Source organism: Diachasmimorpha longicaudata, chromosome 2, assembly GCF_034640455.1.
Source record: "Diachasmimorpha longicaudata isolate KC_UGA_2023 chromosome 2, iyDiaLong2, whole genome shotgun sequence".
NCBI classification, from domain to species: Eukaryota; Metazoa; Arthropoda; class Insecta; order Hymenoptera; family Braconidae; genus Diachasmimorpha; species Diachasmimorpha longicaudata.
In genome coordinates this window covers 9,807,426-9,821,504 of record NC_087226.1, presented here as the reverse complement: position 1 = coordinate 9,821,504, position 14,079 = coordinate 9,807,426, and the positions used below count along the sequence as shown (strand labels likewise).

At 36.4% G+C, this 14,079-nt stretch overlaps 2 protein-coding genes across 3 annotated transcripts; one reads left to right on the top strand and one right to left on the bottom strand.

Moving 5' to 3' along the window:
• Positions 1–572: 572 nt before the first annotated feature.
• Positions 573–8,130, top strand: LOC135171385 (glutamate receptor 1-like). 2 transcript variants are annotated; one of them, XM_064137886.1, is made up of 14 exons: positions 573–1,825; positions 2,120–2,446; positions 2,751–2,913; positions 2,981–3,189; positions 3,469–3,558; positions 3,693–3,853; positions 4,042–5,223; positions 5,338–5,837; positions 6,069–6,395; positions 6,471–6,630; positions 6,689–6,897; positions 6,985–7,074; positions 7,272–7,404; positions 7,500–7,689. In XM_064137886.1, the coding sequence occupies exons 7-14, from the start codon at positions 5,061–5,063 to the stop codon at positions 7,541–7,543; spliced, it is 1,626 nt and encodes a 541-aa protein (XP_063993956.1). In that variant the 5' UTR covers positions 573–1,825; positions 2,120–2,446; positions 2,751–2,913; positions 2,981–3,189; positions 3,469–3,558; positions 3,693–3,853; positions 4,042–5,060; the 3' UTR covers positions 7,544–7,689. The 2 variants fall into 2 exon arrangements, with proteins under 2 accessions (XP_063993956.1, XP_063993947.1); XM_064137877.1 differs by lacking the exons at positions 573–1,825; positions 2,120–2,446; positions 2,751–2,913; positions 2,981–3,189 and adding an exon at positions 3,201–3,374 and having other exon boundaries at positions 7,272–7,435; positions 7,500–8,130.
• Positions 8,131–8,211: 81 nt separating this feature from the next.
• LOC135171375 (GRIP and coiled-coil domain-containing protein 2) lies at positions 8,212–12,136 on the bottom strand. The gene is made up of 9 exons (XM_064137863.1): positions 11,963–12,136; positions 11,598–11,707; positions 11,445–11,513; positions 11,232–11,384; positions 10,638–11,054; positions 9,592–10,425; positions 8,839–9,348; positions 8,656–8,764; positions 8,212–8,422 (listed from the first exon to the last, which is right to left on the bottom strand). Exons 2-9 carry the CDS (start codon positions 11,628–11,630, stop codon positions 8,367–8,369), a joined length of 2,181 nt encoding a protein of 726 aa, XP_063993933.1. The 5' UTR covers positions 11,631–11,707; positions 11,963–12,136; the 3' UTR covers positions 8,212–8,366.
• Positions 12,137–14,079: the final 1,943 nt, after the last annotated feature.

The window sequence follows — 14,079 nt, the reverse complement described above, 5'->3', positions numbered from 1 at the left end:
CTCAAAATTATTCTTATACTTAGAAGTGGATGTTAAGCCATTCATTTCGGTTGGAGCTTGACATACACCTAATTGTGTTCCAATTTCTATCGATTCTGGAAGAGTCATTTTGAATCATTAGTTTTCCTGATGAGTAATTATTTGCTGTGGAAACAATTTCTATTTACTAACAGATTCCCTCTAATTAGACGTGGGACAGTGTTTCCTGCAGGAAATTTTCAAGTTCCTATGGTTTCCATTGTATAACATTGTTGGCATAATATTCATAAATCGATAGAAACTGAATCATATCGAGTTGGTGTCAACAATCAATAACTCCAATAACTCGTGATATTCAATCAGAATTTCGTAGACTTGGTCAGGCGTTTTTATCATGATGGTTCTATTTTTTTATCAGTTCATAGGGTAACAGATCGCTGGAGTCGTGACTCGCAAATATCTATCGCAATATTTGAATGTTTCCATTAGAATATTTATGGAAAGTTGTCGATAAGTCCAAAGCATGTTCCATGTCCCAATTGGGACATGGAACAGTATTCTGTTAAAAAGAATATGTAAAATGGAAGGCAATAGTCAACAAAAATTGATAAGACAGTACCGCAATTACCAGGATTTTTGCGAGAATTTTCTTATGGGTGACGCCCTCCAAATTAAGTCCATATTAAGATAAAAATAAAAAGATAAGTAAAAAGTATTATATTTCAGTCTTTGCAAAAAGGGTAAACCAACAGTCCACTCGATACGATATAACACCTCATTCCGTGGCAATAACTGACAGTGTAGGATTAGCCAAAATTACATTCACATATGGGTCGAAAATATAACCGGAAAATTATCCTCAAAGGAAAAATAATTTGTGATCAGTGGTGCAAGGACAATGTTACCACGTGTTACTCAGATTCCAAAGTCTCTTACCGGTATTACCTCGCTTCTCTGAATCAACAGAACTAATCAGTACATTAACGAAAATATTTGGCTTTCCAATTTGCAAAAAAAAATGAAATTCCTAACAACAATTATGGTGTTGAGCACTCTCAGTGCAATGTCCACAGTGTTTTCGCAAAAAATCGGTCATTTTAATTATTTCAAAATACTGATCAAAGAGGTTTATGTTAAATATAAACTTGCTGAGGTCCTTATTGCACCAGAAAGGGATCAGCCATGTAAGGCAAACCAAGATAAGAAAATATTTGGTATCTGATTTTTTTTTATTAATCATAGGAATGATATCTAATTTTTTACAACCGATGTACTTCGAGTGATTTTCTATTGATACAGAGATTAATCATTATACAGTTAAAAACTTCTTCGAATTTAATTTACAGCATTTGAATCCATGACAATGTGGTACGAGACAGCCAGGATACTATTCAATGAAGGACTGACAACACATTTTCTCACCTTCAGACAATTGAAAAACAGATTCACTGTTTATAAAAAAAAAAACAATCGCCAGCTCATTGTAATTTTTTTGGAAACAATTGATGGATTGCGTAACTTCGAAGCAATCACCAGAGGCATAAACATGCAGTTTTCCGTTTGGCTGATATTCTTCAGTGGAGGTGTCACCCAGGATGTCTGCGATATTTGCCGTCATCCACCCGGAAATTTATTGAATCTTAGCTTCAACTCTAAAGTACTCGTTTTATGCTGTAATTCAAAGGTTATTCAAGAATGGTGGTCTATTAAAAATGACCGCACATGGACTCAAGACATTGGCCGATTGATTACTAATGATCAAAAAATTGATTGGGCCTCCGACCCATCGATTCATCGTTACAGGAAATCGCTGCACGGTCGAGAATTACGAATTACTGCAGTTTCGGTGAACATTTAGTAGTAAAATTTGCGCACATTGTACAAAGAAAGTCAAAATGTAAAAATTACCATGGGCTCATGAGAAAACGTATTAGAAAATATTATTAATAGATGGGTTTCTAATGATTCCATAATTTGTTTCGTTAAAGTTAACATCAAATATCGGTTGTGACGCACATTCTTTATCGATTTTTCACTCGTGGATTGTCCTTCCAAACATAATTGTTGCGTTTTTTTACCTGGTGATTTTTTATTGACTTTTCTCTCCGTATGTGTTTATGTGAAATTATTGTGGTTCCAGGACACGGTACTATGCACACTAGTGGATGGATGATACCATGGATATGTCGGTGAAATCCTGGCTGAACTATCTCGACTAATGAATTTTACGTTGGGTCCGCCAATCTGGGACAAGGCCTATGGACGCTGGGATGATAAACTCTTACATTGGGATGGGGTCATGGGCCGAGTCTTTCGAAAAGAAGTTGATATTGGGCTTCCCGACTTCCTTATGAATAGTGCACGATTCAATGCAGTTGATTTCACGTATCCCGTTTTTAATGTAGCTTTGCAAGTACACCTGAGGAAACTTGAAACTGCTCGTGTAGCCTGGAACGCATATTTCAAGGTTTTAAAAGCTCCTAGCGAGCACAGAAAAAAATTACCTCGCATAACATGTAGTTCAACAACAGACTGTTGTAATTAGCACAGAAATTGAGTTGAAACATCAGCAAAGACTTCGGGGAGAAAAATTCTCGAAAAATTTTGCAGATTTGTCTGTGAAATTACCCAATCGGAGGCCGGCACTGATTTTTGCATGTCAATGCAATTGCATGCAAAAATCAGTGGAAAAAAAATTAAATTGAATGAGCAGATCAGTTTTGATGACAATTTACTGATGATATTTCAAAATTTCATTTATTGATCTACAGGTATTGGCACTGGACGTGTGGGTGGTAATTATTGGGTTCATTGTTATAACGCCCATTCTTATAACTCTCATTGAGGTGAATAGAAAGAAATGCCCTCTACTTCCTCTCCTGTCAGACAACTATTTACAGGTTTGGGCTATGTTTTGCCGCAACGATCTGGGAGGTAAAGAACGTCAACAGCTAATATGTATCTTATATGTTCATTATTTTACATAAAATACTTGAACTAGGGTCATGCACTGGATCACCAGTGAAAATAATTTATCTTTCACTATCTCTGCTGGCGCTTATCATTTATACGGCGTTTACTGCATTGATGACCAGCACTCTAGCTGTGGTTTCAACATTTTCACCATTCACCACGCTTGAAGAATTCGCTGAAGACGGCTCCTATAAATTGATCGTGCTGAACAATTCTCTATTTTATAGCATGTTCAAGGTGATCAATAAGAGTTTTATAATGTGTGCATGGGTGTCCGCGTAGAAAAAACCTATTACTTATTATGATTTCACAATAATAATTAAAATGTGACAATCAATCTTTTCTTCCAATTTCAATGTACTGATTTTTATTCAGAATTATAATGTCCTGGAATTGGACATCATCAATTGAAGACGAGTAGAGTACGATTAATTTTGGTTCCACCTACGAAAGTCCCTTCCAATGGACGTCCGTATAATATATTAAAGTGCATAATTCACTTGTTAACATTTACAGACCTCCAATGACACGTTTTTGAAAAAAATGATGACTCTTATGAAACCACCACATCTACTCCCTCAAACTCAACAAGAAGGTTTTGAACAGGTACTGAACTTGAAAACCGATTCTATTTTGAATTATACAAAGTCGAGCACATGAATCATACCATAATGGTATTTATCATTAGGAGTGCGTAGATAATTTAGTTTTTCATGGTATTGTTACGTAATAATTTCCAGGTATGCAGTAATCGAGTAGGATTTTATGCCAGTGACATAACAAGAAAGTTCTATAATCACCTGATACCTTGCGAAATTGCGTCCATAGGACCGAGAGTACTGATGCCCTCGATGATGATCGTTCCAAAGGGCAGCGAATTCAAGGAACTTATCAATTATTAGTGAGATTCATTATCATTTCACAGTTTAAGTATAGTGCGAGACAAAATTAGTTCTGCTAAAAAGGTATTTATTCCACTTGATATAACCAGTTACAGGTAAACATTCACCTTTTTGGTGGAGTTAATTTTAATCTCAGTGTATGTGGATGTTTACGAATGAATAATTAAACGGAATACATTTGTTCAAGCCTTCAAAAGTTGAAAACAAATGGCATGATGCAACGTCTCGAGGAAAAATACTCTACCCAGCCACAGGAAAATGAAGAGCGTTTCGTACCGGTGCCTCTACAGCAAGTTTCTCTGATTATGCTTATTTTGATTATTGGAGTTTTTGGGGCCTTAATAATCTTCAGCTTGGAAAGATTTATTTACTCACTCGTAAACAAAGCACATAGTAGTAAAAAGAATATACACCAAAGAGCGTATTTCAAGTTCTGGCGTCCAAGTAAATAGTAGTTACAGATGCAAAATGACGAAATGATCGGGAAATTTCTAACGGGAACTTTGAAAAAAAACTTCCATTCGGAGGCAAAACGTACCAGTTTGAGTTGTAAAATTAAAACATGTGCTCTGCAATAATATTAACTATCCTACACAGGGATAAACAATAGCAACAACTCATGCTTTGCATTGCAAAAATTTGCCCTTCGAATTTGGTGTAAATTTACCGATTTCAATTGTGAAGAAATGACTCTCATATTAATGGTCTTACAAATGAATCTATAGTGATAGAAATTAAAGATACAAAATTGCAAGTCCAAATGCATTTCGATTTTTTTAGTTTAAATCATTTTTCGTGTGGCAGCTTTTTGGTGTTTACGATCGTGTCGTTTTTGACATGCTATATTTTTGCATTTGGTGGATCGATATGGGCACTATTTCCGAAAATTGCAAGGCCACAATATGCAGGAAGTATTGATAGAGTCCAGAATTACGAAAGTACTGATAGAGTGATATAGATAACAACCATTAGGGGCCTTGTAGAAATATAAAGGCACCGTATTGTATTGTTTATTATGATGGTTTTACTCCGTTATATTATATGAAAGTGAGCAAATTATTATCCATAGAATGCAAACAATTTTGTTATGTAGCGACACCGGGTATTCGTAGTATACAGCGTTCCTGAGGAAGCATAACAGAGGTGTGCTCCATTGTTAGACGTTCACCTGTTTCAAGTTACAGTTGAATTCTTCGATAAAGCAATATGAAGTACTGTATTGTATTGACACTGTATTTCACTGCTATGCACGCGTCTCTTTTAACGAATGGCAATAAAAAGATTAATTATTACGGATCTGTAATTGATAGCTCTTATCGCAGATATAATCCCTCTGGGGTCATCATTATATCGGCGAAAAAGGCCTATTGTGAGTAATAATTGAACAAGGAAAGAATCGGCTTAAAAACTAATCGCTATCAGTCGATATCATATCGAAAACCTTCAACATTATCAGAATATTCAAATGAATAAATTATTTTAGCTTTTGAAAGCTTCACGTTCTGGCATGCCATTTCCATAGAAATGTCTAACAGAGGAATAGCAACAACAATTACCGATTACCAATCATTCAGCGACAAATTCACAATCCATGCTGCACACCCTCTTCCTCCACTCGTAGCAGTTGTTCTTGGCAGTATGGAAGATGTATACATTTTCAGCAAACTGGCAATGAATTTGAATATGAGCAAAGCTAAATGGGTGTTACTATTCTCCAACGATAGCGATGAGAATCCTTGTAGCTTCTGTCGCAATCCAGTGGGCAATTTATTCAATTTAAAATTCAATTCCGAAATGATAATTGCGTGTTGTGACTCAACCATTATCGAAGAGTGGTGGTCGATTGACAATAATCACACAAGCGTAGGGCAACTGGGCCGGTGGATTGATGAAAACCGTGGGATTGATTGGTCGTCCAACGAAGCTCTAGTTCAACGGAGAACATCTATGGGTGGTCGGACGTTTCGTATAGTCATCGCCAAGGTAAAACCTATTAGAAAATAATTAAGTACTGATTTATTGTGAAATCTATTCCCATCCTGGTGATACGTACCAATACACTGAGGGCAAAATGCAGAGCTGTTAGTTCTTCATGGGAGAGAGATGCCATGAATACCGTCAGCAGATCTTATGGATTCTACGAAATACTTTATTTATACTCTTGGTGATAATTTTTTTTCTCACGACATGCGTTAAACTAATCATCCTCCTCAGGATTCGGCGCAGATTTGGGAGGAAGATGGTCATGTGCGTGGACCTATCGGAAAACTTCTAAATGCACTGTCTGAATCATTGAACTTTACCATATCATCAATCATAAAGGAAGATAGTGCCGGTTTTCGGGATCCAGATAATTCAGAATGGACCGGTCCTTTTCGGAGACTTATCCGTGGGGAAGTTGATATGATTGTATCACGATGTATCATAACGTCTAAGCGACAAAAAGTCATGGATTTTACGCTGCCTATTTACGACGAAGATTCGCAAATATACATCAAGCAACCAAATGCAACTGTTATCCTCTGGAATGCTTACTTTCAGGTATTTACTGCTACTATTAACTATTTTTACCTCATAGTGATATGCCTAGTTGCATAATTGACAATTTATTGACAGGCCTTTCATGAGGAGATATGGGCCGTTATCATAGGTACCATTGTAACAATACCCCTTCTTTCAACCTTGATCATGTACAGGAAACGATTGCCCTTCTTTCCATTGATTTTTGAGAATTATACATCTGTATGGAGGATTTACTGCCAGCAAGGATTGTCAGGTAATGAAGGATGGAAAAGTGATTCTGAGACAATTAAATAGAAAAATTTCTCCACTAGTATTTCCTACTGAGACGTCTTCGAGGATACTGTACACATCAACATTGGTGACAGCGCTAGTTGTGAGCATAACATACTCTGCATCTCTTACTAGCTTCCTCACTGTGTCCACACCGCAGTTACCATTTAACACCATCACAGGATTCGCTGAAGATGGCACTTATGGATTAATCACGATAAGGGATAGTTTAGATTACACAATGTTCAAGGTAGAGTATTTACTGCATTTACTAAATAATGATATTAATACGGTTATTATTCCAAATGACGAAGATGAATTCACTTTTTCATTCCAGCTTTCTAACGACCCAGTCTTACGAAAAATGTGGCCCCTGATGATGCCTGAAGAATCACTCCCTCAAAATAAAGAACAAGCATTCCACCAGGTATTCTGTATTTACATTAATTTGACAAGTGACGAGAGTTTACTCTCGTCATGTGACTATAAATTTTCAATTGAAACTCAATGAAATATTCTATTCTTCAATTATAAATATATAAATTTCCATGATTTGATACGAAAAATTCCGAGAAAAAATGTTAATGGCGCGGAAGAATGTAAGACTGAATATTGAATATATAGGTCTGTTCGGAACAAGTTGGATTCTATCTAAGTGCCACATATACGACAAACTATCTGGACGATAATTTTCCTTGTAAAATCACCATGATTGTGGCTGGTTACATACAAATTTCAGGGATTGTCATGCCGTTAGGTAGCGAGTATACAGCATTTTTCAATTATTAGTAAGTGAAATGTCACAGTGAGATAAGAACTTGAGTAATCAAAATTAATTCTTGTCAATTAAAGTATTCAGCGATATGCAGAGAGAGGACTGCTCAGCCTATGGATGAAACAATATAATACGGAAGGTCCACCTGAACCCCTTCATGGGTCTGTACAGCTAGAAAGCGTCATATCACTCTTCGTTGCGCTATCTGGGGCATTCATCATAGCCCTCATTATTTTTCTGATTGAGCAAGTTCTTCATCGTCAGAGAAATAGGTTGACCAATAAAAAAATTCAACAACTGCAGTTGATAAATTTAGAATGGGAACGATTCCCTCGTGCAACTTTTCGGAAAAATCTTGGTTTCCGTTATTAATTGCATGTTATGTTTAATCATTATATCTCCGTTTATTCCACTGGTTTATTGGAGCGACTGCCTTCGCAGTCAATGATAGTATTGCAAACAGGAAAATAACACATGTACGGAAAAACTAGTTCTTGTAGTCCAAGGAGAATCAAAATAGAGTGAAATATACCAATTACTGAGAAAGTAAACATAAATGGAGTTTAGCGTGTGGATAATCGTGATAGGTGCTGAATACAGCACCTGCTACTTCGCCGTTACTACTACTACTACTGCTGCACACTTCCAGCATTGGCCACTACGAATCTTGAAGAGTCTTGTAAATCTCTCCATTTTTTGCAACTGAGATGTACCACTCTGAGAGGAAAGCATAGTTAGATGTGGGTGGTAACACCTCCACAATCATTAAATAAGGTAAATGCACTATCATAGTTGAAAAATTACTGTTTATTTGTCCTACATAATTATGTCCATAAATAAGTGATCCCTCTCCTCGATTGAAAATATGTTTTATTGCTATTCTCGGGGTTTGAAAATACTCTTCAGTAAATATTTCGTATTTCTTCGCGAAACAATGAGGCCAATTAGTCGTGACTCCATCCAGGAATGGGGAGAGAGGGTAACCATCCCCGTCCTGAAACTGAACATGAAAAAAATCCAAATTTGAGTTCAATGTGTTACCGACAATTTAATTTTGGGAGAGTCAGTCAAAATTATAAATAAATAAAGTGAATTCTGAAAACAGTCTCATAAATTGGGAAAAAGTATGTCGAGGAAAGCGATTTAAATTATCATCACAGTAGATCATTCCCTATTTTTCCAGGATCTAATATCAATCATAAATTCTGTACTTTTATCCATGAATTAAATTACCTCCAGCAACTTGATTAAGTTGATGAGTCTCCTCAGGACTCAACTTGAGAATTGTATTGAGAACTGGAATGAGGCGACTCCTTTCGTCTCCATTTTTCAAAGTAACGAACTATAAAAAATTGAGAGAAAAATGTTATTCGTTACCCAGAAGAATAAAAAAGATTTTCCACTAAAATATTGTACCTTCATAATAACATTCTTTAGATATTCAAAGTTGTTGGCATGATGCTCCCTCTCTACACTTCTCTGTTGCCTTCGGATGTCTTCTTTCAGCATTTGATTCAGCTGATTCAATTTAGCCACATCTCTTTCAGCATCCGCCAGCAAAACGGTCAAATGTTTAACTCTTCTTTCAGATATTTCCAGCTCCTGGCGATCAACTTTGGAGGGTAAAGGTGGACCATTTGATTTCGAAAAGTCGTCGGATGAATTTAACAGTTCGTCCAGGGGCATCAATGATGGTCTTCTTTGTTTTTCATTTGAAAATCCACCGACTGTGTAGGAATCCACACTCTCAGAGCCTTCGCCATCCTCCCGCTCCAGTAAGTGCATATCATTTCTAGAGATATTATGATCAAGGTCATATCTGTACTCTGATGATTTGTCTGTGGTTTTTAAGGAAATTTTGCTAACATCAGACCGCAGTTTCTCAATTTCGTGTTGATATCTCTGTTCTAGAGTTGAAATTTGAACCTGAAATCAAAAGATTTTCATAAACCCCTGCGGTTTACCCTTAACTTCATAGAAATTCACCCAACCCACATTGATAGACATGTCAAGTTTTAAACGATTGACAAGCACAAATATTGAAAAACGTACAGGCATCCAAAATATATTATGGATTCTTAATTGCTGCTCTCTGCGGTCAAATTGTAAATATATATCGAGCAAAGACAAGCCACGAATATGTCAATAGAACATCCTGAAATTTTTTACCTCGTGATTAGTCTTCAGGCTCTCCTCTTTCGCTTCAAACTCCTCTTTAATTTTTTCCACAACATTCAGTTGCGCTCTATACTGCTCCCTCAATGTCGAGTAATCCTGGCTCAATTTTGACAGTTTTTTTCCCAGATCCCTGGCACTGTCTCTTGCCGAGTCCCTCTCCTCCCTCGCCAAACTCAAGTCTGTCTTCAGTGTCTTGGTTTCACTGTCCCTGGACTCTAATTTCTCGTGTAGTATGGATAAATGATTCCGCAGATGATTAATCTCCGCCTGAATCTCACTAATACTTCGGCCGTTTAAGCCCGACTCTTTATCCTGACTCTGTTTATTCCTCAAAACACTCTGGGCTCGAAGCTTGTAACCCTCGAATTCTGCCCTCAGGGACTCGACTTCGTCGTTCGATTGCTTAAGAGCATCATTCAACCTGGATATGTCAACTTTCAATATCTCCACCTGCTGCGCGTGATTTTTTCTCTGATTCTCATTATCTGAGAGAAGTTTATTCCTCTCCGCTGTGTGAATAGCTGACTCTTTCGATAATTTATCGGAATTAGATTTTATTGTCTCCATTACTTCCAGCAGACCCTCTTTCTCCCTTGTCATTTGTACGATTTCTTGTCGCATATCGCACAATTCAGACTTTAGGCTCTCATTTTTTTCGCCCAAAGTGGTTAATTGATTTGTTTTCGCGAAACACGTGTCCCTGAGCTCCGTTAATTGACTCTCTGAAGTACTAAGGAGCTGACGTTGCTCCTCTATCGTAGATTCCAACGCTCGTCGACTATCAGATTCGTCAGCTAGTTTTGATTTCAAGTCTTCAATGCTTCTCTGTAAAATAATAAACAAGAATTTTACAGCAAATGGTGATAAGATATGAGATGTTTCTTAGACTTTGGCCTAAATTAAGTACATGAAATTAAAAACATTTATGATATCGTTCATGAATTTTAAATGCCTAGAAAAATCGATAGGTCTTTGTTTTCAGATTGAGGATTCTATTGAATTTCATTTCGTATGTGAAGTTTATTTTCAATTTTCACCTCATAATTATCGACCTCCAAAAACAGAACATTATTAGTGGCTCGTTCCTGCCTCGCAGTGTCCAACTGTCCCTTTGTCGTTCTGTGAGCTTGAATTTCCGCCTCCAGTTGATTTTTCATCTCCTCGTAATCCTTCTCTCTCTGTTCTCTGATCATCACCTCCGCCCTTTTCTCATCTTCCAATTTTTTTATTAAGCTCTGATTTTTTTTGAAGATTGCTTTCAACTCCGCCAATTCCTTCGTGCGATTCTCCAAATCTGAGTTGATGTGCGCGACGTTCTCTCTCTGCTCGTACTGGGATTGTTTAAGGGTTGTGTTTTCTAGAACGAGGGTCTCCAGGTTTTTTGTTATTTTACGATTCTCACTCTTCTGCGCCTCAAGAGCATCTTGGAGTCTGTCGTATTCGAGTTGAATTGTCTAGAAATCGAATTAAGGTATTGAAAGTTGATGCAAACGAGTGTAAACAAAATTGTAGACATTATTCTTGAAACGCTCATGAAAAAAAATTCCCTCATGAATGTCTAAGCAGTTTCAACTCGAAAACATCTTTTGATTGTCATTCGTGTCATTAATTTACCAGTATGGACGCATTACCTGTAATTTCTTAGCATTGTCTGATATTTGAGATACTTTCTTTTGTATTTCCTCCCTCTCAGCAACAGCTTTGATTTTCTCAGCTTCGGAAATTTTCAACTCATCAGACAAATCGTTTACTTTCTTCTTCAACTTAAGTGCGAATCCTTTCAGCTGAAATCCCAATATTTACATTAAACAAACAAATTGATCGATTGACCAGTCTTTACTTACCTTATTATAACGCTCCTCAAGGTCTTCTTTATTAAGTTTCTTGTCTGTTTTTGTTGTATCATCAGGACCCTAATAGGGATAAGTAACAAATATAATTAAGTCTTGATTGATTATTAGGGTGAACTCTTTTTACAGAATCCAACAACCACTTACAGAATTATTTCCACTGTCCTTCTCAGTCTCCATTTCGTGAGTCAATTAGGCAAATAAATATTTATCTGTTTTCAAACATACAATCACACTGCTTGAGGGCCCAGCAATTGCTAAAATTAAAAGAAAATACAACATTAGAACCTAGTGCTGTAATAATAAGAATAGATCAATTCAAGCATTTTTCTTCCATATACAGATGAATGGTTAAACAACAAATTATTAACATGAACGAAAATATTGACAATAAATTTCGAAAACTAATAAATATTGTCATAATAGCTCAGTAGAAATTCAGAGAAATATTAGCAAATGTGGGAGATTTCTTGGACATTTTTTCCTGTATGTATTTACGCAGTTCACGTCACCTTTTGATATCAAGAATTGCTGCGTTCAATTTTCCACATGATATGCATAATTCAACAATTATTGTCTGGTCTAGTCAGTCTGCCATTTCAATTATTCAACAATTGTACTTATCCTCATTTATTCATTAACTCAAATTCACAGGAAAAGAACAAAGTTATTACAGTGACAGCTAGTGAAATTTTTCATTTGCTCCGAAAATCAGCTGATGGTTTTTCTAAACTCCCCAGCGTACTCTGCAATCGGTACTGTAGAGCTAGTGTCATTCCACGTTCCACTGTACATAACTAGACTATAACGAATGTTGCGTCAACCTTAATATTATCGTCATTGCAAAGTGAAGGAAAAAAAGGAAGGAAAAATATAAATAAAAATAGAATAAGTTATGAGGCAAACAGCTGGTAGGCAGGAACTTGTCGGGGCCAATCAGAGAAACGGTCGATGCGATGTTGCCACGTGCAGATAAGTGGTTCTAAAACGGAAGGGCAACGAAGGGACAGGAGATTTAGATCTACACTGGACATTGCTTTTCCTGAATGAATATTTCTTTAAATAGTCGGCATTTAATTCATTACGGTTTAGAGTAATTAGCATCATTGATAATGGAGCTTTATTTAACTGTTACGAATTTAAGGTTTCACTGGATCATCTGATCACTTACTTCCTACTTTAGCTTAATCTAGAGTAGTTTGTAATCTAATGAATTCGACAAAGGAGCGGATTAGGGAGATTTCGATGCAGGGAAATGATAAGAAATTAATGTGATCAGGTGAAAGGGTTATCTCGACCCATTTAGCCAGGAAAATTTTCTCAATTTTAAGGTGATTTATACTGATAGCGTAACATTTACCCTAGAGCCCTTTATGCCAAATGGAGGAAAATTTATACATATCCATGGTGAACGATAAATTTTATGGAACATATTTCTCGCGTCTCTTTTGTCACGTATTATTGATATACTTGTTGCTCTCATAAACTTCGTGTGTGGGATAAAAACAATTCCTAATGCGCATTTTAAATTCCGTATAACAATGATAAAATTGGATATTTCAAGGGGTCGGTGGAAGCGAGAATATCTACGAAGGAACACTGAGAGAAAAATATAATTTTGTTAATCAAGTATTCCTCTGATAAAAATTTAAAGCGCATCTCAATGGAATTTTTGGATATTTGGTTGTCCGGACACGCTATCATTGGCAAAATTATTTTTTTTTCAGTGTTGTTATCGGCAATTTTCACGCAAGTTTGCGTCATAAAGTATTCTGTTTTATGTTGTTTTGTTCAGTACACACGATTTTGCAATCAAAATTATGTAGTAAGTTTTATTTATTTATGCATTGGCTTTCATTTTATGTTGTATGTTTTAAAAATCCAGTTTTTAGAAACTTTTACTGTATTTTTTTATGATTGCAGGAATAATGGCATACATAGTCAATGCAAACTCTTAGCTATTTTTCAATCAAAAATGAAAATGTCCATTTGGACAGCATCGAAGAGATATTTTTTGGAAATAAATTATCAATCATCTTGATGACCTTTGCGGAGGTTTTAATGTTAAAATCTTCTTCGACTCTGTTGAAACGGAATTTCCCATTTTTCCGAGTTTTTCTCTCAGTGTAAAGTGTGAGGTTGCCATATGCCGAGGGTACGGGTCCTCGATACCTGGCTCGGGAGGACAACATTTGGAAGACTCAAATCCCGCAGTTTCACTAACGACTAGGAGTTTTTAAAGGGAAGGATTACACCTGGCCCAGTAAAGGTTTTTCTTTGAAGCGAAGTTTTCCCTCATTCATCGGGGAAAACTGGACAGGCCACTGGGGTTGGGGAGAAAACACATGGTAAACTGGAACAGCTGTAGGAGAGATCATTTCATAAGAATTTTCCTGTTCACATTTCTTGTACAGAATATGGTGATTCATCATTATATTATTACGTATTGACGTCAAGCATTAGACTATTTTCCAATTTTGATGAGTATATTAAAATTTTAATCGATGCCACTCATAAATTTTCTTGATGTTATCAATTTCCGATTGATGTCCATTCCATTTCTTCTTTACGAGCTTTAACAAATCTATATTTCCATCTTTCTGACATATATCCACGTTTTTTACTATAA